At 39.5% G+C, this 17,424-nt stretch overlaps 1 protein-coding gene across 3 annotated transcripts in view; it reads right to left on the bottom strand.

Annotated features, from left to right (window-relative positions):
* nubpl (NUBP iron-sulfur cluster assembly factor, mitochondrial) overlaps positions 1 to 17,424 on the bottom strand; it is a 90,975-nt gene that overhangs the window by 60,165 nt on the left and 13,386 nt on the right. For 2 of the 3 annotated variants that reach the window (XM_016991067.2, XM_062968244.1), the window contains one exon: positions 4,581 to 4,671. The exons of the other annotated variant lie outside the window; for it this stretch is intronic. In XM_016991067.2, the coding sequence (XP_016846556.2) occupies positions 4,581 to 4,671 (91 nt within the window). Of the gene's footprint in view, positions 1 to 4,580; positions 4,672 to 17,424 lie in introns of those variants that run through there. 3 annotated transcript variants of the gene reach the window in all.

The following is a 17,424-nucleotide window of genomic DNA, read 5'->3' as shown; positions in this document are numbered from 1 at the left end:
CCCATAATTTTACATAAAGATCTTTATCAGATTCAGAATTTTCCATTTTTCGTAATTTTATAATAAGATCAAACCTTCTACATTAATGTAGGTTCTGGGGCAGGGAGTTCCACTGCCAAACACTCTCATAGTTAGGGATTTCTTCCTAATGTTCAGATGGAATCTCCTTTCTTGTAGTTTGAAGCCATTGTTCCGCGTCCTAGCCTGCGGGGCAGCAGAAAACAAGCTTGCTCCCTCCTCCCTATGATTTCCCCTCACATATTTATACATGGCTATAATGTCTCCTCTCAGCCTTCTCTTCTGCAGGCTAAACATGCCCAGTTCTTTAAACTGCTCCTTGTAGGGCTTGTTCTCCAGACCCTTGATAATTTTAGTTGCCCTCCTCTGGACACATTCCAGCTTGTCAACATCTCCCTTCAATTGCAGTGCCCAGAATTGGACACAGTATTCCAGGTGTGGTCTGACCAAGGCAGAATAGAGGGATAGCATGACTTTCCTTGATCTAGACACTATACCCCTATTTATACAGGCCAAAATCCCATTGGAATTTTTAGACACTGCGTCATATTGTTGGCTCATGTTTAACTTGTTGTCCACGAAGACTCCAAGATTTTTTTCACACATACTGATGTCCAGCCAGGCGTCCCCCATTCTGTATCTTTGCATTTCATTTTTCCTGCCTAAGTGGAGTATCTTGCATTTGTCCCCGTTGAACTTCATTTTGTTAGTTTCGGCCCATCTCTCTAATCTGTTAAGATCACTTTGAATTCTGCTCCAGTCTTCTGGAATATTAGCTATCCCTCCCAATTTGGTGTCGTTTGCAAACTTGATGATCGTGCCTTCTAACCCTTCATCTAAGTCAGGGGTCCCCAAACTTTTTAAGCCGAGGGCCAGTCCACAATCCTTCAGACTGTTGAGGGGGCGGATTATCATTTGAAAAAAACAAACAAACAAATTCCGATGCACACTGCACATGTCTTATTTGTAGTGCAAAAACAACAACAACAACAACAACAAGAAAAATGAAAGAACAATACAATATTTAAAAATAAAAACAATTTTAACCAACATACATTGATCAGGATTTCAATGGGAAGTGTGTTCCTGCTTCTGGCCAATGAGATAGTCAAGTTAATTAGGATTGTTGTTGTTGTTGTTGTTGTTGTTGTTGTTGTGTGCCTTCAAGTCATTTCAGACTTTGGGCGAGCCTAAGTCTAAAATTTATTTATTTATTATTTATTTATTTACTGCATTTATTTACTACACTTGTAACACACCCTTCTGACCCCAAAGGGGACTCAGAGTGGCTTACAAATTATATGTACATACAATATATTATATTATTAGCATAGCACAATATTAGCATTATATATTACTATATTGAACTATGCCACTATACTGTAATATTATTAGTAATATTATATGTAATATAGAACATATAATTAATATTATTATATGGTATTATTATTAGTGTTATATTGTATTACATTATAATATTATTATCAATATTATATGTATATACAATATATTATATTATAAAACTGAGGGCGGGGGCCAGGTAAATGACCTCCGAGGGCCGCATCCGGCCCCCGGGCCTTAGTTTGGAGACCCCTGATCTAAGTCATTAATGAAGATGTTGAACAGAACCGGGCCCAGGATGGAACCCTGCAGCACTCCTCCACTCATCACTTCTTTCCAGGATGAAGAGGAAGCATTGGTGAGCACCCTTTGGGTTCATTTGCTTAACCAATTACAGATCCACCTAACCGTAATTTTGCCTAGCCCACATCTGATTGTTTGCCAGAAGGTTGTGGGGGACCTTGTCGAAGGCCTTACTGAAATCAAAATACGCTACATCCACAGCATTCCCTGCATCTACCCAACTCGTAACTCTATAGAAAAAAGAAATCAGATTAGTCTGGCATGACTTGTTTTTGATAAATCCATGTTGGCTATTAGCGATGGCAGCATTCCTTTCTAAGCATTTGCAGACCATTTCCTTAATGATCTTTTCCAGGATCTTGCCTGGTATTGATGTGAGGCTGACTAGATGGCAATTGTTTGGGTCGTCCTTTTTTCCCTTCTTGAAGATAGGGACCACATTTGCTTTCCTCCAATCTGCTGGGACTTCTCCTGTTCTCCAAGAACTCTCAAAGACGTTTTCCAGTGGTTCTGAAATAACTCCTGTTAGTTCCTTCAATACTTTTGGATGTAGTTGATCTGGTCTTGGGGACTTAATTCATCTAGGTATTCCTGGACAACTTGTTTCCCTATTTGGGTTGGATTTCCCCTAATCCTTCGTCCACTCCATGTTGCTGAGGTTGAGGATGGCTTTCTTTTTGTGAGAAGACTGAGGCAAAGAAGGCATTAAGTAGTTCTGTCTTTTCCCTATCCCCTGTCAGTATTACCCCATCTTCTCCTTGCAGAGGCCCTATTGTCTCCTTGTTCTTCCTTTTCCTACCAAAGTAAGCAAAGAATCCCTTTTTATTGTTTTTAATGTCTCTGGCAAGCCTGAGCTCATTTTGCGCTTTAGCTTTGCGAACCTTTTCCCTACAGGAGTTGGTTATTCGTTTGAATTCTTCTTTGGTGATTTCTTCCCTTTTCCACTTCTTGTGCATGTCTCTTTTGAGTTTTAGCCCAGTCAGAAGTTCTTTGGGCATCCATTCTGGCTTCTTTGCACTTGTCTTTTTTTTTTTTCTTTTTTGGCACTGTTTGCATTTGCGCCTTGAGTATTAACACCCTTAACACCCTTGTCCTTTAGTATTGGCATCCATGGAATGCCGCTGAGTATTTCCTTCATTTTTTGGAAGTCAGCTCTCCTAAAGTCCAAAATGCGGGTTGACTTGTCTTAAGTTTCGGACTTCCTTTGTATCGCATTAGCACATGGTCACTTGCCCCTAAGGATCTGACCACTTCGACTGCATTGATCAGGTTCCCCAAGTATGTTAAGATGAGATCCAAAGTAGCCAGTCCCCTTGTTGCCTCTTCTACCTTCTAGACCATAAATTTGTTTGCGAGGCAAACGAGGAATTTTTTGGACTTTGTACTCTTGGCCGAGTTTGTTTTCCTGCAGATATCAGGATAGTTGAAATCACCCATGACTACTATATCCCTTCTTTGTGCTTGTTTGGCCAACTGCTGTCAGAAGGCTTCATTGAGTTCTTCATCCTGGCTCAGAGGTCTGTAGTAGACACCCATGACGAGATCTTTTTGAGTCCCAGTTCCCTTATTATCCAGATGCTTTCAAACTGGTTTCCCGGATTGCAGTCTTGTATCTCTTCTGCAACATAATTGTTTCTCACTTGTAAGCCTACTCCCCCTCCTTTCCCCTTTGTTCTGTTTCTGTGAAAGAGGTTATAGCCCTCAATGGCCACATTCCAGTGATGGGAGTCACACCACCAGGTTTTAGTGATGCCTATGACATTATAAATGTGGTGTTGTGCTAAAAGTTGGGAGTTTGTCTTGTTTATTTCCCATGCTCTGTGCATTAGTGTAAAGACATGTAAGCAACTGGGAACTTCCCCTGAGCTGTTTATTTGAAATTATTGTGCTCTCAGAACTTGGTCCATGTTGTGTTTGTGTAACCCTCCATTTAGCCATTTGGCAGTTCCCTGCGGTTGTGGGTACTGTTCGCTCATACACCAGTAAAAATAAGTAAAATATTTTTTTCAATTTTGTGTGTTGCGACAACTATGTCACAGTTCGCTACTTTAGCACAATAGAAAAGGATATGCTAAATGACAGTGTTAGACCTTTCCCCTACTACATATACAATTCAGCAAGCATTATTCAGATGAGTAATTGCAAGGAGAACAGGCAGGCTACGGCTCCTACTATCCCACCTAGCAATTCACACTTTAGAAGGGGAAACATACTATGCAACCCATGTATGTGCAAACAAGGTTCTCAGTTGGGGTTGGAGGAAGCTTTGCTGATACAACCAATATCTGCTAATTCATCTCAATGTGAAAAGGTCAGGCACAGGAGGAGGTAAAAATGAGATTAAAGTATGTCCCCTATTTAACATGGAAGTCAAGCATACTGATGGTGGTAGGAGGTCTCTGCTTGGTTTTCATCTGCCTGTTGCATTTCCATACTGGGAAGAGAGAGAGAGAGAGAGAGAGAGAGAGAGAGAGAGAGAGAGAGAGAGCTCTTTCTGTCTATTCCACAAAGAAGCAATCCATGGTTCCTGGCCAGGGACACAGCAATCTTTCTGGTTTCCTTTGGCAGTTTTCTTAGGAGATAACAAAGTGTCTGGGGGAAAAAAGATATCTTCTAGGCCATACTAAAACTTGCTATAGGGCAGATCTGAGTCCTCCAGTCATACCAACGTCTGTTAGTTGCTTTCTGAACTGAAGTTGCCTAAATGTTTTATGAGGCAGTCCTATCTACAATGCATGACAGCAGATAATCAATGTGTTAACTAAAACGTTAATAACTGAGGACATTTGCTTAAATAACTTTTGTGTTCTATTGTTGTTCTGAATAATTGCATCTTTAAAATGTGTTATAAAACTGAACTCTGTTCAACAGTTTGCCCTCCCTCCAAATATTAAAAGGACCATATTCATGTGACTTACTTGGTGTCACTTCTGGATTTCCTTTCAGATTCATCATTTTTGGTATGGAAGGTCCATATACATCTGCATCAAGCAAGCCAACTGTTTTTGTCTATGGAAAGCAAGCACAAATCATGACATTATTCTTCTTTAAATATATATGTGTGCACAAACTTAGTGATATTCATAATATACTTTTTTCAAAAATAGATAAAGTAACAATAACTGAAATTTTAGTTGTAGCTATGGCTAGTTATTAATATGACATATTAAGTCTAGGAAGCACTACACTCAGCTGTCTAATTACATGGACTTGCAGTGCCCACTAAATGTTAGTCAGGGCATTCTTACTTAATATACAGAGATCCAATAGCTGAATGGAAGAAAACATGACTAAAGCTGGATTTGAGTAACTAAGGAAAATACAGTTTTGTGCACAGATTTCAAGCGCTAGTGTGGTGTATGTTGCACCCCTAGGCTACGTAGGCACCTCAAAACCACACTGGAGCCCCAGAATATAAGCAAGCAAGCTGTTTATTGAAGGTTATATGCAAGCAATAGCAAAACAACGTTCGGAGTCAGTAAAATAGGTTTAAATCCACAAGAGCAAGGTACTTGAAAATCTTGTAGCAAGAGTCTGTAAAAGTCACTCAAAGAACATAGTCCAAAACCGGATATCAAAGGAAGTCCCAAGAAAGGTATCAAGAATAGTCCAAACAAGATTAATTCCAAGGCATGAGTCAAATGATAACCACAGGAAACAAGATTAGAAAGCAGGATTAAACTCCAAGATAGTTCAAGGTATGAAGTCAATGCTGAAACACAAGGCGCGGTTCTTGACTAGAATAGAAATCAACGGCAAAGTCAGTGGAATATCCAACTGGATTCACAGGCCAAAACGAGGCTGGAATTTGAAGCACCCTTTTTAAGGGAAATCCAAGGTCTTTTTCCCATGAGAAGATTTCTCATTATTTTGCTTCAAAAGCAACCGTCTGCTCCTTCTCAGAAACTCCCTTTCCCTCCTCTGGTGAGTTATCGCTGTCTTCCTGTCAAACCCATTATCTCTCTGGCACCTGGAGATCCAACCTTGACTGCTGTGAGGAATGTGATTCAAAATGCCTCCTTGCAACCATTCTGTCTCTGGTCCCAGAATCCACTGGGACAAACTCTGGCTGAATCTCAGGCTCTGGCTGCATCTCCGGACCAAACCCAGTGTCCTCTGGCAAGGAGGGTGCCTCTGGCAAAGCAGGAGTAGGGACAATAACCGGCTGAATGGGGCCAATCTCAGGCTGGGCTACAACAGTGTAGAAGTTTAAGTGTTGGGCAAAGACTCCAGGAGAACAAGGTTCAAAAGCCACTCAAGTATGAAACCCAGTGAGTGACCTTGGGCAAGCCACAGTCTTTCAGCCTCAAGAGGAAGACAATGGCAACCACCATCCCAATAAATCTTGTAAAAGACTTGAAAGCACAAAACAACAACATCAACAACAACAAGCTGGTGGGGTGGGGTGGATATGGGCCTGAACTACAAGGAGACACCCTAAGCTTCTGATCTCTCCCCCCTCCCAAAATGTCAAAAACTTTTGAAATATTTTCAGACTTTTTCTGTCTTAAACTGCCTACAGATGCAATAGTTTAGCATGTAGCTGTCCCCAAGATCTCTAAAACTCTACAATACCCATTGCAACACTAAATGAAAAATTTCCACATGTCAATTTTGGTGTGCTGTCAATGCAAAAGTGTAGCCTGTTCAGAAGGGATGAAAAAATTGTCTCCCATCCTTCTGCAGTTGGATGGGCATACCCTTGCCATAGTATGCTAATGATACATTTGCTGTCAATAGATATACTCAAGGGTTTCATTTAGTATGCCTTCTGAAGCATACTGATCTGATTGCATTTCTTTGAATTATGGTATTTAGTTCTTGACCTAAATAAATATGTACCCAAAATATGCATAAAGTGTGTATTTCAGAACGAAGTCATTTAGAAATGCATAATTCAAGGGGAAATACATTCAAAAATATTTTAACATATCAAAGTAGGAAATGCAACTTTCAAAAATATAGAGCAGAATGGAAAAGTGACCAAAAAAACAGATAAATATTTATTCCGGTTGAGTATTTTTTCCCCAGCCAAAACACACCTCACGGGCAAGAATGGCATTCTAAGGACTGTTTCTGCTCCCAATCCTCAAACAGGAAAACAAATAAAAACTCTGATCTAAAAATGATCTAGAATAACTTCTGGTTACTTTGAATGTTGCTGGGAATGATGTTGCAGCCTATCATGGTTCCAACAATATCAGCGCTGGTCCACTAACACTTGGTACTAGTACTTACTACTTAGGCGATCCCTCGTAGGCCGAGGATGATGGTCCTCCAGTTATAGGGTATTTTTGTTGGAAGACGCCTGTGCATGATTTTTTTAAATGTGTGGAGGTCAGTGCACGGCCGGTCAACACACAGTCTTCACAGAGTGAGGTTCCAGCAGTGGTGTGGTTAACACAACGAGAGTGGCTTCTCAGTCTGTTGCAGCCTTCTTCCGCCTTCACAGCCGTTGTAACATGTACCATGTTATTCTCTGCCTGCTCCGCCATTGAGGTCTTTGGGTCTTCGGATTGTGCTTGGTCTGGAACCTCCCCTGCGGCCACTTCTGGGAGTGCGTGACTCCAGTGGTTGTGCCCACAGGTTCATCGGAACACGCAAGCCCCCTCACCACGACAAGGTGACAATCCATTGAGGGGGTGGATTGGTACTAGTGCTCACACCTAGACTACGTTAATTAAAAAGCCACCACAGAAACTAAAACTGTGATGCATGGATGTGGATAAGTATGGGTGCCTTCAAATCACTTGTTGACTCCAAGTAAATTGTAGCGTTCTCCTAGGCAAGGAATACTTTGAGATAGCATTGCCAATTACTTCCAGTCTAAAATATAACCTATAGTACCTGATATCCATTGGGTGTTTCCAATTCAAGTACTAAGTAGGGTCAATCCTGTTAGCTTCCAAGATCTGATAAATATAGTGTTATTAGGGTATTCAAGTCCTTATACATAAATGCATACTCACATGCTGCACAAAAAGAGATAAAGTGCTTGAAAAGAGGGTGCCAAAGTGCCCATAATTGCATGCATCATATTTCATGTAGACTCCAAATATTATATTATGCAGAAGTCAAACATATATACGATAAAATCAGCGAGACTTAATACCAAGTTGTAACCACTGATAATGGGCTAGCATAACCAGGAAGAATTTATACTGAACTAGTGACAAATACTTTCTACAGAGAAAAAGGACATATTCTCAACCAATTAAACCCAAATTTAACATAATCAGAAAGTGCTAATGAGTTCTACCTCATCAGTTTCATGTTATTGCTTCTCTTTTAAGTCTCTATGTTGAAACATGGTGATTATCCTCAAAATCACCTTATAGGAACATTATGATCTCAGTGAGTCATTTTCCATGCAAACATCCAACCAGTTTTGTAACTGGGATCACAAAAAGATGGGCAAACAAGGACACACAGACATTATCTGCCCTGCAGCATTTTGCAGTTTACTTGTTTGAGATTTCTCTGCTCAACCTACATCTTCACTCTGGAGGCAAAGGACACATTAACTGTCCCTGATCTCTGTTTGCAACACTCCATTTACTAGAGGATAGGAGCTATTCTGTTAAAGGTACTGATATGATTACCTTCAGGTCCCTTTCGACTTTACACTCTTATAAGGTTTTTAAAGACAACAGCAAAAAAAAAATGATGGAGTGCAATTGCTCTCAGCTACTTCACACTGTTGGAGAGTAGGCAATAAATTGCAGGAAAGGAGATGTAGATAGATCGCAAGGAGATAAAATGTAAGGAATGCTTTCTAACTGCGAGAGTGGTTCGCCAATGAAGCAAATGACTTGGAAACCTATCAGTTATTTTTCTTGGATGTTTAAGGGGAAACCAGATAATCAGGATGACAAGCACAGTAACTCCAGATGAACCCGACAGATGGAATTCTTAACAATTTTTTTGCAGCTCTTTTCATTTGTTTTCACCAGAATAGTGTGTAACCTGAGTTGGGGAATGCTAAGTCCTGGGCCTAAAAGAATCCAGATTCTACATGAAACTTGATTCTACAAGAGGTTTATATTATGTGCATCTATATTGTTTAATATAATGTATTTCTTTTCTCCGAGTCATGAGGAAACAAAAAGTTTCTTAGGGCAACAAGAAAACTCAAGTGTTTCTAGCCAGGACAGTGGCACAGAGTACTATATTGGAATCACAATTCAGTCCAACTAAGAAATGTTGAAAGTTAGATTAGGTTGTTGTTAGTTTTCCGGGCTATATGGCCATGTTCCAGAAGCATTCTCTTCTGACGTTTTGCCCACATCTATGGCAGGCATCCTCAGAGGTTGTGAGATCTGTCCGAAACTAGGCAAGGAAGGTTTATATATCTGTGGAAGGTTTATATATCTGTAGAAGGTTTATATATCTTGCGCGCCAGACCCTGCAGTGGAGCGCTGAAGATGTGCTGTGTTCCGCAAACACCAATGGAATTACAGTGAGGTTTTCTTCCCTTTGCTTTACACAGTTAAGAGAGGAGAAGAGAGAAGCGCCCATGTCTCCCAGGGTCTGCAGCCCTGGCAAGCACGAAAATATTCAGGGTTTTTTTTACCTTTTCCGAAATATCAAACTGGATAGGCGCCCATTTTCAGAAGCAGCACCCAAAATCTAAAATAGGGCCATACAAATGGAACATACAGAAACTGATAGCAATTCCATACAAATGCACAACCCTAATTTCCACTTTTAAAAATGGCTGGCTATTTCTCTCAATAAAAATTTCTGGTTGAAAATAATGAAAATAGCAACTAGTGAGAACAGCTTAATGGTACTGTTCCACATTTCACAGATTTAACCTATCCAAGTCTCCAGACTGAATTTTTCAGTATTGTGGGACTAACATTTAAGTCTACTTGAAAAAAGAGCCACTATTTCAACTTGTCAAGAAGGCTTTTTCTGCCCCTCCTAAGAGAGCAGATTAAAACCAGTTAAATTTCTGTACAACAATTCAAATCCATGCACATACATGGATCTATGTAAAACTAGTCAAGTCCCAAAGTTTCTGTAAAAAATCATTTCATTTAGCACCAGAATGACAGCAGTATGGGGTACTAATTGGGCCTTCAAGGGAAGTATATTTTAATTGGTACATCACAAAAATGAAGACAACCCTTTCCTCTAAGAGATTATTGCCTTATAGAAGTGCACCCCTCCAAGCAGACCTCAAGCATATGTGGACTGTAAATGTCATTACCAGAATTCAGACTGGGACCATATTAGCAGCCAATTCAATTCTTTTAAATTAAAAGACCTAATATATTTGTCTATGAATCCTATATCATAGGAGGCCAAACATGAGGGGCAACGTAGGAAAGTCCTGACTTCAGGAAATATTTTCCTTCTAAACCACTGTTGGGAATGGTACAGTCTTCCATCTACTGCTCAAGTACAATGCCCAGCAGCCTCTAGAAAGGATAGTTATTGATAAGGAATGCTGGGAGTTTCAATTCAGCAAAATGGAGCCTCCGGTGGCCTAGGGGATAAAAGCCTTGTGACTTTAAGGTTGGGTTGCTGACCTGAAGGCTGCCAGGTTCGAATCCCACCCGGGGAGAGCGCGGATGAGCTCCCTCTATCAGCTCCAGCTCCATGCGGGGACATGAGAGAAGCCTCCCACAAGGATGGTAAATACATCAAAACATCCGGGCGTTCCCTGGGTAACGTCCTTGCAGACGGCCAATTCTCTCACTCCAGAAGCAACTCCGGTTGCTCCTGACACACACAAAAAAAAATCCGGCAAAATTTGAAATTGTACTCCATTTCTGCCTCAGTTCTGAACACTAAATCTGAAAGGCCATCTGCTTTGTGATGAACACACCACATCATTAAAATCTGCACTGCTGCCCACACAGGCTCAGTTGTTGAGAACACATGAAAAGACTCTCCTGGGTGGCTCCTAAAATGTGGAACGCCTTCTTTGAAATTACAATTGGCTCCCACTCTCTTGACTTTGTGAAAAGATGTTAAGACATAACCAGGCTTTGATTTTTTTTTAGTACACTTGCTTTAACTGTTTTATTAATGCTTTTGTTTACATGGTTTTACTGTTTTATTTTATATCTATGTTGGTGGCTTTTCATCACAAAAGGCATTATACAAATATAGCTATTGTAAATAAATGAGCTCTGCTTTACATTTTCTTACTCATCTTTACATTAATGATTCAAAGATACTAGAATGGGGAAATGAAAATTGCAAGCTTGCAAGTTATTTATTTTATCAGATGGAGGGATATAAAAACTGAGATCCTCGAAGGATCTCTATGAGAAACAGGGGTTTTTTTTATTTGTTCGCAAATGATCTGCTGTGTGCCTTCAAGTTATTTCTAAGTTATGGCCACAGGGTTTTCTTGACAACATTTGTTCATATATGGGTTGCCTTTGCCTTCCTCTGCAGCTATGACAATCTGACTTGCTCAAGCTCACCCAAGTACTGTAGTTTCCATAGCTGAACAGGCATTTGAATTTCCAGTCTAACACCCAAACCACTATACCAAACTGGATGTCTAGAGGGGTAAAATAGCACCTTTGACATTACAGACCTGCTTAAGATGGTTTTAAAAAATAACCGAACAACTTCAAAAAGATCACTCCAAAGTGGGAAAATGTCAATTCAAATGTTCATTACGGTTCAGTGTAAGTATGTATAAAATGATGCACACTGGGGTAAAAATTCTCCCACTAATGGGATCTGAGCTAGTAGCAACAGATCAAAAAATGGAGAAAGAGAGAGACATAGGGATTGCATCACAGACATCTGAAGAAAATATCGACCTAGTGTGCAACTACTGTGAAAAGATTAATCTATTCTTGGGATTCTGATATAATTGGAAAAGGAATTGAAAATAAAACTGTCCATAATATATTGTTCACATGAAAATACAACCAAACTTGAATACTGTATGCATTTCTCAAAGATGAACCTAAAATATATATAGTTTTGAGCAGAAAAACATGAAGAAAAGAAAATCCAAATTAACAAAAGCAAGAAGGGGATGGGGACCATGTTGCCAGACTACAACTCCTATCTAGATGTTGCTGGACTACAATTACCATCACGCCCAGCCAGTGTAGCTAGTGATGAGGAAATGGCACACAAATGATCATCATTTGTAGTTGGAACTTCTCCTCCTCCAGGAAAGCTTACAATATTTGGTGTATACAATTATGCCTAATATAAAGCTACTAGACAGGGAAAGGTTTTCTCCCTAGAAGTTGAAAGGCAGACAATTAGGAACAGAGAAAAGTACTTTTTCACACCAAATATAAACAAACTAGAATTCACAGTCACAGGATGCAGTAATGACGCCAAACTGGATGATTTTAAAGGATGGTAAGGTAAAGGTTTCCCCTTGACATTAAGTTTAGTCGAGTCCAACTCTTTGGGGGGGGGGGGTGCTCATCTCCATTTCTAAGCCAAAGACACTGCGTTGTTTGTAGATGCCTCCTAGGTCATGTGGCCGGCATGACTGCATAGAGCACCATTACTTTCCCGCCAAAGTGATACCTACTGATCTACTCACATTTGCATGTTTTCAAACTGCTAGGGTGGCAGAAGCTGGGGCTAACAATGGAAGCTCACCCTGTCCTGTGGGTTCAAACCGCCGACCATCCAGTGAGCAAGTTATGCAATTTAGTGGTTTAACCCACTGCACCACCATAGCCCCATCTGACAGGGTGAGATTATACAAATTCATGGAGGATAAGGCTATCAATGTCAACTATTTGTGAAGAGTCTGATTAGCTCCAATGCCAGAAGCAGTTAGCTTCTGAATATCAAGTTTGGGGAACATGAGGTCCTCCTCATAATTGTTCTTTTAGGTATTTTGGAATCATCTAGCTGGCAAGTGTGAAAATATAATAATGCTGGAATAAGTAGATTCCTAATCTAAGCCAGCAGGTTATTCTTGCATTTCTAATATATATTAACTCCCAACATCAGTGCTTGTGTATCCCATGTGTACAAAAAGTATCTTCTAGAAACAAATTCTAACCAGTATGACAAACACATGGAACCCTGCGATATCACACAACAAGCAGCCCTGCTTTACAATAGGAAACAGAAGACAATCTTGAATATAAGTTTAATATGCCTTATCTAAAATGCTTGGGACTTTTGTTATAGCTTTCGCATAGTTTTAATCTGCATTGTTCTCAAATATGTTGTTAGTCACCCTGAATCTCATTTTTGATAGAAAAGCCAGATTTACATTAATTAAATAATAAACAAGGAGAAAGATGCCATTTAGTTTCTCCATCTCATCTCAGATACAAAAAGTGCCTGTTAAGAACAACATGGTCAGATAAAATGAAAATATTTGCAACGACTTTAATTTGTGAAAAAGTAAGTATTATGGACTGAAGTAGCCAAACTGCAACTCCAACTCAGATGTTGGACTACATGTCCCAGCATTCCTCAGCATTAAATATGCTGGCTAGGTTTTATGGTAGTTGCACTCTAACAGCATCTAGAGGGGAGAACGTTGGCATCCTTGCTATATACAAACACCAGATGGTAAAATACTGGAGGTTTAACAGAGCCATGGCTTCCCTTTGCTAAACACATTTGAAAGGACATCGATCCACTGGAACAAGACAGGTTTGCAGGTTTTGAAGTACAGTGTTCCCTCACTTATCATGGGGGTTAGGTTCCAGGACCACCTGCAATAAGTGAAAATCCGCAAAGTAGGGACACTATATGTTTATACATTATTTTAGTAGTTATACACTATTTTAAGTCTTTATCAATCAATCGTGTGTTGATAAATTGCCTCCTTCTCCTCCCGTTGCCACTTGAGCTCCTTTTCTCTCCCTTCAGCTTCTCTTTCCTCCCTTCCTTAGGCTGTAAATTGTAATTTTTATGATTTATAATATTCTTTTAGAGTTTATTGAAGACCCGTGAAACAGCAAATCCGCAAAAAGCGAACCATGAAGTAGTGAGGAAACACTACTTAAAAATCTTCAAATCCTGTTTGAACACAATCATAGAAAAACTGATTTTTTCTGGGGGTAAGGATACCTATCTCAAACCATCCTATATTATAAAACATAGATAGAGCGGGTTACAAATAAAGTTGTTGTTATTCTTATGATTATTATTAACATTTGTATTTTCACAAACATAACCTAATACTGACAGCACTTTTCAGCAATACCCCTTGATGTCCTCTTAGTATCACTGTTGGTATCAACTGGGAGACAGCACCATTTAGGCATTCATGCAGATCAAAGCAGATTTCTCATTTAGCTCTTTTCTTAAAAAATAAGCATGTTTCTTTATAATGTATAAAGCTATTTAAAAATCTCACTGGAGTTACTCTGACAGATTATGCTGTTTTATGTCTACTACACGAAGGCAGCAATTTAAGAGCCCGGGAAGCCACATTCTCATGCCAGATTTCAAAGACTTCAACTCCATTTTCAAATTCTTTTGTTCTCAAACAAAACACATAATTTACCTGATTATGAAGATTCGTGACTCATTTATCTGCATTTGCAGCTAATCAAGCCCCTTCAAATAGTCACCCTAATGTTTTATGCCCTAATTATTGTTTGAAAGATAAATATTTGGAGTAACTGCCTACCTAGCTTGTGCTTTAACCTAACTAGCTCTCTTTTTGAGTTTACATGTTCTCTTATTTTAAGAACCAAAAAGATTCTGGGGTTGGTTCTAGAAGCAAAGTTGAAGATGAATAAAAAAAAAAATACAGGGGATGAGACTAGCATCACAGTATTTGGACACGTCAGCTCAAAACTTCAAAATGCTTCACAACTACATGCTTCACTGAAAGATTACAGGAAACTTGTATATTTACTCACTTGCAAAAATCAACATCTAAGTGTAAATGTAAGATAAAGTATGGGAATGTCTAGCCAAGAGAGAGGGGAAACATCTCAAAAGGTGTACTTAACTGGTGCAGCGGTCTTTAATCAGTCATTCATGATGCAACCATCTCATGGAAGGTAGAGAGATCAGTTAAAGATGTGTAACTCATTGGAGGCCTGTCAAAAGACCAGTCAAAATCTCATGTGATTGGATGAGTAGTCTAGTATAATAAGCCAGCAAAATCACATTCCCAGTTGAATGTTGGGTAACCTTGAACAAGCAGGCTTATTACACGTCTTATGTAAGTAGTTAGGGAAAAATGGCTCATAAAGCTTGTCACTAAATGCCTGATAACAGAAAATCAATGAAATGTTACTCCTGATATACACATTTATAGTAAAGAGGTATTTGAGTTATTGCATATCCTGACACTAGACTAGATAAGGGTAACTAAATGAGGGCACCCCTAGACCAACCTATGACTGTTCCTAACGTATAACAATGCCTGCTATAAAAATATAACATGCTTATGTTTTGAGATGCCTCAAAATGGCCATTTGAGATGTATAGAATTCCTCAAGAGATTATTATGTTAGGTAAAGGTAAAGGTTTTCCGGACATTAAGTCTAGTCGTGTCCGATTCTGGGGGTTGGTGCTCATCTCCATTTCTAAGCCGAAGAGCCAGCAGTGTCTGTAGACACTTTCAAGGTCATGTGGCCAGCATGACTGCATGAAGTGTTGTAACCTTCCCGTCGGAGCAGTACCTATTGATCTACTCACATTTGCATGTTTTCAAACTGCTAGGTTGGCAGAAGCTGGGGCTAACAGCAAGAGCTCACCCAGCTCCCTTGATTCAAACCACTGACCTTTCAGTCAACAAGTTCAGCAGCTCAGTGGTTCAACCGGCTGCACCACTGTATGTTAGAGTGTTCCATGTCTAATTCTTTACCAATATAAAGTCTATATAAGATGTAAGCCTAGATTCTGAAATGTCAATATACAATATTGTCTATGCATATAACAATGAAGTTTATGTTCCTCCAAAAAGAAAGGGTATTATATACTCCAAGTTAACCAGAACTCAAGCAACCAGAATTCTCAAGCAACCATCAAAACAATATAAGAAATACTTTTAAATGAAGCATAAGAAATAGTAGGTAGGACATTATTTACCTTTCTTGTGTGTGCTCTGCTTCTGTTTCTTGGGTTTGGGTATGGGTATTTGAGAAACCTATTTTATCAACTCATAGTGCCATAGTTTGTGAAAAAGCAGAACAGAATTTGGTTCACTGAGCTCCCTCTGCTGGCTGCCTCTCTATTGTAACAGTGTCTCACAGCCACAAGAGATAATTCTTAGCAGAAACTGTACTGTAGCTATTCTTTGCTTAATTTACACTTTTACCAGTATGAATATGTGCAAAAGATTTTGCCGTTATGTAGCTCCCCTGTGTCTACTCCCCATGAGTAATTCTTCTCCAGCATAGTGCTTTCCGAAGTTGAACTACAATTCTGGTTAGACAGCCAATGAATCTGGAGGACACTAGGTTGGCAAAGGCTGCCATATATTAAGTGTCCGAGTTAGGGAGATTTTACTAAAGCTCCTGACACCAAAGGCCAAAGGATGTTACAGAGTAAATGCACACAATAAAGTAACCTTCCCCGTCCTAATGGTGCCCTCCAGATGTGCTACACTACAAGTGACATGATATCCATCTTTAAATATCTGAAAAGAGGTCACGTAGAAGATGAAGCTATATTGTTTTCTGCTGCTTCAGGGACAAGGACACAAACCAAGGAATTCAAATTACAACAAAAGAGATTGTACCTAAATGTTATGAACTTCCTGACAGGAAATACTGTTCAACGGTAAAATTAGCTACTTTGGAAGATGGTGGATTCTCCATCACTAGAGGTGTTTATGCAGAGGTTGGATGGGCATCTTTCACAAGTACTTTAGCTATGTAAGAAAATAGATAGCCTTTATTGTCCCTCCAAATTCTATAATTCTATGAACTCACATCATCCCCAGCCAGCGCGCGCGTGTGTGTGTGTGTGTATATATATGTGTGTGTGTAAAAGATAGAATAGGAACCAATGATAATATGACTTGGAAAGCAGATTGGGGATAAAGTTTATTCATTACAATATGTAGATACTGCTATCAGGGCATCTTACAATCAAATTAAAACCATTACACTAGTTTTAAAATATTTAAAATATATTAAACTAAAAACAGACAATCTGAAATTGATTAAAAACTATGCACAATCTGGATATAACCAATCAAGTCTAAGGGTTTTTAATAAAAAGGCCTTTTGACTTGGTACCAAAATGCTCCCATGGAGAAGAAACCAGGGTCCAATATGGAGAAAGCCAAAGTGTACTTCCCCTGCCGACAGGGCAAAGAGCAGGGCTTCCCCAATTGACCTCCATTCTTAGACAAGCATACATAGAAAGAGGTAATTCAAAGTTGCTTAGGGCTTAAAATGTCATCACCAGCATCATGAATTCAGAGCAGAAATGTATTGGCAGCCAATGCATATATGAGCATTGTAATCATGTGTGAAATACATTCATTCTTACCATCAGTGATCTCCCTCTCTTCTTTATTTCAAGTTGAATTGACTAAAGAGCTTTCCCACACAGTATCATGAGTTTCCCAACTGGATTTGGGCCATCCTTACTTGTGCACAGCTGGTGTTTGCTCACTAAAATATTCTGTTCATAAACAAGCAGTCTCAATGTATTACTCATAGCTTCTATTGATCTGAATGGTTTCTGCTACAATAAATAAACTTCCAGCATTCACACATACAAAAACAGAACAAAGTAATTCCCTGCTACAAATGTAAGTCAGACTGGCAAAGGAAGCCAGCCTTCCCTAAAAGGCTCTTGTCCTTGAGGCACAGAACCATAGTA

The sequence above is a fragment of the Anolis carolinensis genome, chromosome 1, assembly GCF_035594765.1.
Source record: "Anolis carolinensis isolate JA03-04 chromosome 1, rAnoCar3.1.pri, whole genome shotgun sequence".
Classification (NCBI taxonomy): Eukaryota; Metazoa; Chordata; class Lepidosauria; order Squamata; family Dactyloidae; genus Anolis; species Anolis carolinensis.
Note: the sequence above shows the minus strand (reverse complement) of the source record. Positions and strands in the feature narration are given on the sequence as shown.